General features: G+C 56.3%; 1 protein-coding gene across 1 annotated transcript in view; it reads right to left on the minus strand.

Annotated features, from left to right (window-relative positions):
* Positions 1 to 5,472: 5,472 nt before the first annotated feature.
* NSDHL (NAD(P) dependent steroid dehydrogenase-like) overlaps positions 5,473 to 8,914 on the minus strand; it is a 10,478-nt gene continuing 7,036 nt past the window's right edge. Inside the window, exons 6-8 of the mRNA XM_008640960.2 lie at positions 8,792 to 8,914; positions 7,612 to 7,714; positions 5,473 to 7,055 (exon numbers count right to left, since the gene is read on the minus strand). The exon at positions 8,792 to 8,914 is cut by the window's right edge and continues 20 nt beyond it. Coding sequence (XP_008639182.1) covers positions 6,720 to 7,055; positions 7,612 to 7,714; positions 8,792 to 8,914 — 562 coding nt within the window. The 3' untranslated portion in view covers positions 5,473 to 6,719. The remainder of the gene's footprint in view (positions 7,056 to 7,611; positions 7,715 to 8,791) is intronic.

Genomic DNA, 8,914 nt, shown 5'->3' on the forward strand with positions numbered 1-8,914 from the left:
GTCCCTCTGCAGCTCTCCTGGAGCCCCTTCAGGCCCTGCCAGGGGCTCTGAGGTGTCCCTGTGTCCTTCCCTTCTCCAGGTGAACACCCCCAGCTCTCCCAGCCTGGCTCCAAAGGGGCTCCAGCCCTGGAGCAGCTCCGGGGCCTCCTCCAGCCCTGGAGGTGACAAAGCCCCAACCAAGCACCTGCCAGGACCCCCTCCCCTCCTCTGCACCCACTAGGATCCCCTTTCTCCTGCTCCATGATCCAGGCACAAGTAATGCTGACCCTACAGAAGCTGGAAAGAAAAGCTCCTGCTGTCTCCCCCCGGATCTGCTGGGCAAATATCCCATCCCATCCCACCCCATCCCATCCCACCCCAGCCCATCCCCTCCCGAGCGGGATGTGCTGGAACAGGGCCGATAACCCAGCCCTAGCTCCCAGCAGCACAGTGGGGATGACATCAGGGATTTTCAGGCATTAACGCGTTACTCCAGCCCCAGATCTCCCTCTCAATCTCCTCAGGCTCAGCAGCAGCAGCCGGGCTCAGCTGAGCTTTGCTCCGCGGCTGCCGCTGATCCCGGCTGAGATAAGCCGGGATATTCAGAGCCGCGCCCTGAGCTCCCGGCGGCTCGGGGTGTCCAGCTCAGGGAAACCGGAGTTGTTTAAAGCAGGCTGTAAGAACGCAGCCCAGACCCTTCCTGAGAGAGCATCCTCTGCTCCAGGGCTCCAGCTGACGGTGCAGCTTTATTTTCAGTAAGCCCTGAGTCATGCCAGGCTTTGCTGAAGGTTTGTCCAGGTTCTTCCCCGAAACAGCAGTGACTAACAACCCGGCCTGGCCAGCCCTGCAGGTACAAGAGGTCCTCGAGCACGAGAGGGCCACCCAGGGACTCGGGGCTCTGTTTTTCCCCAGTGGGAACACACTGTTCCACGCTGAAGGTTCAAAAAAAGGATCTGTTATGAACACCTTGATACCAAACACTGAGGGAAATGGATGAGGAGCTCCTGCAGCAACACCCCCGGGTCGGTGGCGGTTTAGGAGATGCATCCCCACAGCGTGGGCAGCAGGAAAAGGGGGGATTCTGCCCTTCTGATCAGGTGAGAGCCCACCTGCAGAGCTGCCCCAGCCCTGGGGCCCAGCACAGGGAGGGCCTGGAGCTGCTGGAGAGAGGCCAGAGGAGGCTCCAGGATGAGCAGAGGGATGGAGCAGCTCTGCTGGGAGAAAAGGCTGCGAGAGCTGGGATTGTTCAGCCTGGAGAGGAGAAGCTTTGGGGTGACCTCAGTGTGGCCTTGCAGGGCCTGAAGGAGCTGACAGCTTCTACCAGAGACTCGGGGATAAAGACTCCGGATTTCTGTTCACAGTGGGAGTAAAATACTGACCAGTTAAATACTGACAAACTCAGGGTGCTCCAGGAAAAGGCACCAGCCTCGGTCTCCCTGGCAGGAGCAGCCTCACCTGGAGCAGCACAGGTGCCCTGCACACCTTTGGGGCAAACACGAGTGTGCCAAAATCAACAAAAGAAATCTTTTCTATTCATCTGACCTGAGCAGAATCCAAGGGGGAATTTTTCCATTTTCCCACTGAATCTGTTAAAACCAAGTGGTTCTGGCTTGAACCCCCACCCTGCAGGCCTGGCCCCCTCCTGAGCCACGAGCCAAGGTTCAGGTAAAGCTGTGCCTGAGCCCAGCCCCGAGCAGGAGCGAGGTCCTGTCTGCCATCCCAACCCCACAGCTTCTCCAGGGTCACTCACACACTCCTGCAGCACGGGAGAGCAGGAAAAATGAGCCTTTTCCCCCTGCTCCAGGTAAAAACATTATTGTTATAAAATAAATTTCAGCCTGGAGTATCTGACTTTACCAGGAGATGGATTTTCATGGAATCCCCTCTCCAAGAAAAGCACACAGGCCCCTGTCTCGTGAAGCTGGCACTGACTGATCCTTGTTCTGCTGCTGTTCTGCCTCCCTTCCCTCCTCAGTGCTGCAGAGCGGAGCAGCTGGGATCAGTGAGACGTGGGAATGCCATCCCACGAGGATGCTGCAGCCACAGAAACTGCTCCCTGGCTGCAGGGGATGCCTGCCAGGGACGGGCTCACAGGACCTGGAGCACTGGGGTTAAAAAAATCATTTCAAAGAAGCAGCAGAAGTGCCCTGGGTAGCGCCTCGCTGCCACTTCCAGCACAGCTGGGTGCAAGGAACCTGCTCCACCCTGGAAATCCAAGCAGACAATTTTATGGGACGGGGATTTCACCAAATCATTCCTGTGGCGGCGGTGACTCCAGCAGAGACACCCTCAGCAGCCCCGCCTGTGTTTGAACAGCTCCTGCAACATCCTTTAACATTTTTTTTTTGTGTTTTCTAGCTGTGAGAAATCCACCAACCCCACTCCAGAGCACGGAGCTGCTCCGGAACATTTCCTGCTTTCCCGATACCACTTTCTCCAGCCCCTCCCTGGTGCTGAAGGGGGAGGGCAGGTGAGTAACCCGTCAGTCCGTGGGCTTTGCAGAGGTGCCACCAACCCCAAGCCCAGCTGAGTCCCAGCAGAGCTGCGGTGAGTAGCAGGGTGTAAAACCACTACACCCACCTGTTACGAGGGAATCAAACTGGTTTTTCATGAGGTGTCATTCCAGAGCTCTGCCAGAACGCCAGACCTCACCTTCCTAATAGCAGGTAGCAGCTCAGAATTGTCTATCCCAAACTATTCCCTGCTGGAATACAACGATCTCCCCGTGGCCACGGACACACCTGCACACTCCTGGAGCTCAGGAGTGCCAGCACTGACACGAAAGGTTGCTGTCAGCAGAGGCCGTGGCCGAGTGCCAGCCGAGGCAGGGACACCGCGGTGCCACCAGGAACACCCCAAACGCGCTCTGGCGCAAGCAGGGAGATGCTGGTTTATCCTCAGCAGCTCTGCAGGCTCCCTGCAGGCTCTGAGGCAAACAAGCTGCTCTTCCCCCTGCCCTGACAGGGCCCAGGTTGCACCACTCTCCCCCCCGCCCCGTGGGCCTGGCACCGGCCCGGGGCTTGCACAAGCAGCAGCGAAACTCGGGAGAGAATTCTCCCGGGAAGCAGAGGCCGGCCCGTCCTGCCGTGGTTGGGAGGTGTGGGAATGTCCTGGTGCTCCCTGGCATCAGCACATTTGGGTAACAGCATGCACTGGGGTAGGAGCCACCCCTTCCTCAGCTTCCCAAAACGCTGGTTTGAGCCCCGCAGCGTGTCCTGGATCCCTGTGTCTGGAGACCCCACAGCAGGGTGCAGATGTTGCACTCCTCCCAAACCTCACTGACTCTCGGAATGGTTTGGGTTGGAAGGGACCTTAAAGCCCATCTTGTTCCACCCCATGGGCAGGGACACCTCCCACTATCCCAGGTTGCTCCCAGCCCTGTCCAGCCTGGTCTGGGACACCTCCTGCACGCCCAGCTCGGGCTGGACTGCAGTGCCCTCTGTGCCTTTTCTCTCCCTGGACGTGCAGGGTCATTTCTGACCTGCTTTTATCCATTTTTCCTCTTACCTATTGCTGGTAATTACACACAAGCCACCCTTTTTCCTCTCTGGAGGTGTGTCTGGACTAGAGCTTTCCCCACACTCCAAGGGCAAGACTGAAAGGAATTCCTTGGACAATTCCCTTTGCAGTCTCTGTAAGAGGGGAAATGGGGGTTTGGTTACCTTAACTCCACCTAGAAAAGCACTTTTAATCCTCTCTCGCTTCCCTCCCTCTCCTTTCTCCAGGATAAGCAGCAGCAGATCTCTCTTCATCTCTCCCACTGCCAAAACCAGTCTCAGGTCAGCAAAATCAGGAGCTGCAGCAAGGAAAAGCCAGGAAAGCAGAGAGGGAGATAAGGAGTTTGATGAGAGTGCTCCAGGGAACTCTTTGAAGTCCTGGGGAGCTCCTGTGGAGTGTTACTGACAAGGACAGGCTGCACCTGCATTTGATCCTGGATGTTTGGAAGGAAAGTTTGATAGTGGCAATTCTGCTTCACAGCCTCTGCTCGCTGAGACACACAGAATGCAGACTGGGGGCCACAAAAATCCCAGACTGGTTTGGGTGGAAGGGACCTTAAAGTCCATCCCATTCCCCCCCTGCCATGGCAGGGACACCTCCCACTGTCCCAGGCTGCTCCCAGCCCCAATGTCCAGCCTGGCCTGGGACACTGCCAGGGATCCAGGGGCAGCCCCAGCTGCTCTGGGCACCCTGTGCCAGGGCCTGCCCACCCTCCCAGCCAGGAATTCCTTCCCAATATCCCATCTGACCCCTCCCTGTGTCCTGCCTCTCCATCCCTTGTGAATTGTCTCTCTCCATGTTTCCAGTTTGCTCCTTCAGGCCCTGCAAGGCCACACTGAGCTCACCCCAGAGCTTCTCCTCTCCAGGCTGAACAATCCCAGCTCTCGCAGCCTTTCCTCCCAGCAGAGCTGCTCCATCCCTCTGCTCATCCTGGAGCCTCCTCTGGCCTCTCTCCAGCAGCTCCACGTCCTCCCTGTGCTGAAGAGGTGGCACAACAAAAATATCCAGGCAGGACACAACAGAAGGATCTTCTCAGCTGCCCCACACCACCCAGGATGGGATTTCTGCTTATTAGAACTGGGAAACGAGTTGAGAGGAGGGGGCTGGAGCAGGGCTGGAAGAGGCTGTGGATCCAGCAAGGTCCCTGCTGTGCTGTGGCTGGGACGGAGGCACAGCAACACTCCCTGGTTACCTGTGCTCGGGAACCAGCAACGCTCAGAGCCACAGGAGAGCTGGCAGCTCCTGATCCCACCAGGAGAGCCGCCCCGGCCCGGGGGGACACAGCCCTTCCCTCAGTGCCAGCCCGGGAACTGGGGACTGTCCCCCTGCCGGCTGTGCCACAGCCCTTCCCTCAGTGCCAGCCGGGGAACTGGGGACTGTCCCCATCCCGGCTGTGCCACAGCCCTTCCCTCAGTGCCAGCCCGGGAATTGGGGACTGTCCCCATGCCGGCTGTGCCACAGCCCTTCCCTCAGTGCCAGCCCGGGAACTGGGGACTGTCCCCATCCCAGCAAACCTCTGGATCCCTTCCCGTGTGAGGGAACCCCACTGCCCTGCTGTGATCCTGCTGACTGCAGCTTCCAGGACCTCCTGCTCCGGGAGCACCCACACCCCTCACCCTGCCAGGCTCCAAGGACAGGGAGAGGAGTGACCCTGCCCTGGAACTGTGTCCGAGCACAGACACGGCCCTTTTGGGGTGGATCGGAGCTGCCAGGCGGGTCCAGCTGCGAAATGCCATCTAGAGGGCAAAAGGCATTCAGCGATTTACCTCCTGCTCGGCTTCGGGTAATCCTGAACCCTCCCACTTCCACCCGACCCTATTCCCTCCCAGCAGGCCGGGGGACTGACCAGTGCCAACCAGCATGGCCCGAGCAACTGGCCAGTACTCACTTCAAGATCAAGCAAGGCCGAGGTTGGTAAAAACAGCTGTCAACCAGCAGGTAAGAATTCCCAGGAAAAAAAGCCCAACGTAAAACTTCCCAGAAAACAGACAAAAGTTAAAATAAAACCCATTTAATGGGACTCAAGCAGCACACTGAGCTCACAGGTGGATCCCTGGAAGTGTCCCAGGCCAGGTTAGATGGGGCTTGGAGCAGCCTGGGACAGAAGAAGGTGTCCATGGGGGTGGAATGGGATGAGCTTTAAGGTCCCTCCCAACCCAAACCATCCCGGGATTCCCTAATTCTGCGACTGAGGCACTTCCCATCCTTCTGAAATCTGGAACACCAGAAGTCCCAGGGAGCCAGGAATTTGCACGGGGGGAAACTCCAGCTCGAACCTAAACTCCTCCTTTGAAGCCAAAGCAGAACTGCAGTGCTTAGAAAGATGAGAGGGCAAAGAACATTTAACAGACAAGCCACAGGAAACAGCTCGGGGACCATCGCTTTGTACCCGTTTCCTTGTGGGAAAGAGGCTTTTTCACGGACTAAATGGTCAAAGAAATCCCCATGAGCAGCACGAACAGGGCAGGGAGGAGGAGCTCGGTGCTGTAGGATCCTCCAAGCACTGCAGACCTTGTGGGAAGGGAGCTGTGATGAGACAGTGCTGGGGCTGCTGTCAGGCAGCTCCCGAAGATCTCTGCCCCCAACAGGGAATCACTAAAATCCTGTTTGTGCTGAGAGTGGGATCTGCCCTTTCAGAGATGGGACACAAGGCTGGGAAGCCATCTCTGTGGGATTTATTTGGGTTCTTTTGGGACAGAAATAAACCCTGCATGGACAAAGGAACACGCTCCTCATGGGGTCCTTCTGCTGCCTCAGTGAGAAGCCGAATCACCCCCTAATCACAGAAGGAAAACCAAAGGAGCTGCAATGAGTTAAGAGAAGGTGGCAGAACTCCTTTTTGGCACAGGGCTCTCTTGTGGAGAGCAAAGCCAAAGCCCAGAGGGGAGCCAGCCATGGGAAGTGTTTGTTACCCAGCCCATAGCTCTGGGAAGGGGTGGCTGCTGTCACCAGAGCAACAAAACACGGGACAAGGAGGAATGCTGGTGTGCCTGCCTGGGATTGAAGAGGGCACAGCAGGGTGTTTATTCACAGCCCAGAGAGTTCAGCAGCTGTTTCCAAACAAAAGTCACATCCAAGAAACAAACTCTTAGCACAGCTCCCACACGAGGGAATGGCGAGACAGAGGAGGAGGAGGAGAAATTTCAGGACAACTCCAAATTCCTGGGAATTGGTGCCATTTGCTCCACGTTGAGCTGTCAGTAGTGATGGGAATGAAGCAGGAGAAGCTCCAGGCAGGGCTGTCAGGCCCGGGCCCGGCGCAGGCCGGGGTAGCTCTGCACTGTCCTGGCGATGGCCTCGTCCAGGCTCACCACGGGGCTGTAGCCCATGGCCCTCTTGGCCCTCTCACAGCTGTAGTAGTGGAAGGTCCCAGCCAGGGCCACCCTCATGGGCGTGAAGGTGGCCTTGATGGTCACCAGGGGCCTGAGCAGGGCCAGCAGCAGGGCCAGCAGCAGGGCCAGGTAATAGGCCAGCCAGTAGGGAATGTGGTACTTGGGAGGGTCGTAGTCCAGGCCGGTCAGGATCCGGGACATGAACGTCCAGAAGGGAATTGGTTCGTCATTGGTGATGTGAAAGGCCTGGAAGAGAGGGAGAGGAGAAGCCAGGAGTTAAAGCCATGGTGGATTTCCCAGGTCTGGCTCTGTGATGGCCCATCTCGTGCTCCTGCACAGGACATGACCCCACTGTCCTGACAAACTGCTTTGCACTGCCCACCTCTGTGTGAAGAGGAGGGAATCCCTGCTTTTCCAAGCAAACCAGCTACTTCCAGCACTTCAGAGGCCAGGATTCCTCAGAAGTGTCACCCAAACTGATGCCACAGCACAGACCCAACAGGTTAAAACACCCCAGAGCGCCCAGAGCGGGACCACAAAAAGCTGGAAAAGTTCCTCCTGTTCTGAAGTGCATCCTAAAGGCTCCTGTGTTCCCATGTGGCTCCCCCAGTTCTGCCTGGATTGCCCCTCACAAGGAGTTTCACAGCAGGAAATTAAGGATATCCATCCAGCTCAGCCCAGGTGGCTACCACAGATGGAAAACCTGGAGCTCCCCTCCCCTGCAGGACGGATGCCTGGGACACTCAGGAACCAGCAGAGGCTGGGGATCCCTTCCCTGCCCTCCCCTCCCCTCCCTCCTCACCTTGCCACACAGGGCAGAGCCTTTGTGCAGCTTCTCTGCAGCCAGGATGTGCCCATGGACCACGTTCTCCACGTAGGTAAAATCCACCAGGTTCTTCCCATCCCTGCACACAGGAAAGGAAGTTCAGCCCCAAGACAAGCCGGGCTGAAAACGCGCTCGTGGCAAAAGGGAGGACTTTCACCCAGGATAAACTCATCCCAAGTGTTCCTCTCCTTCTCCCACTGCCTGGTGCTGCCATTCCAGGCCATACCCTGGCAGAGGGTGGGACTACCCTCAGTTATTTTGGAGAAGGGAGGGTTGCTCTTGTCCCAGCTCCCAGCAAAGCTGCCATTCCTGCAGCAGCACCGTTTTTAAACCTCCCAAGCTGCCAAGAGTCTGGGAGCTGCAGACCCTGCAGGTCTGGGGATCAGCAGCGATCCACGGAAGCAGAACAGAGGCAGAGAGGTGACAAGCACAGAGAGTGTCACTTAAGGACAGGCTTCCAACCAGGAATTGCTGGGCTCAAGGAATTCTGACTCCCCCAAGAAGCCACCTTCAGCCTCAGCTGGATCAGGTTTAACTCACTGTGTGAGATCTATTTCTACACAGGCCCAGAAAATTAATCTGCTTATCACTTTCCAGAGTCCAGCCAATCAGAGAATCATGGAATGGTTTGGGCTGGAAAGGAGCTTAGAGCTCATCTTGTTGCACCACTGGGATTTCAGAGCAAGGAAGAGTTTCAGTTGCTGGGCTCTGAAATTCCAGGGCTCCACTGGAAGCTCTAAGGCTCAATAAGAAGGCAAATGCCTCTGATCTCATAATCAGAAATATTACAATACTTCTAGCATTTCATACTTCATAGGGATTTTAATTGCCAGAACCTCAAGTACCACAAGTGCATATTAATTAAATTACCAGCAAGTTAATTATGATAAAATCTGAGCTTCCTCATATTAACAGCACAGCTCTTCAGACAGCTCAAGCCATGCCAGCCTTCCTGATGGATATTCCTTTGGCATTATGGACACTCACCATGGCAGGGAATGAGCCCCTAACACAGGATTTTTAAGGGAAAAAAGGGGATCAAAAGTGACAAATAAAAGAAACAACACAAGTGATTTCCTTTTGTTCCCTTCCAGAAGGGCTTTGTAGATCCAGCACTGATTCTGCCCCAGCTCTGCAATGCCTGGGCCTTGCTCACCCAATGATGAACTTCATTTTGCCACTCCGAGCTGCCTGGACGAGGATGGGAACCAGCTGAGGGTCTCTGGGACCAAATATTCCATGGGGACGGATTGCAGTGGTGAAGAAATTGTTGTCTGGG

This window comes from Corvus brachyrhynchos, unplaced genomic scaffold (genome assembly GCF_000691975.1).
Source record: "Corvus brachyrhynchos isolate BGI_N302 unplaced genomic scaffold, ASM69197v1 scaffold351, whole genome shotgun sequence".
NCBI classification, from domain to species: Eukaryota; Metazoa; Chordata; class Aves; order Passeriformes; family Corvidae; genus Corvus; species Corvus brachyrhynchos.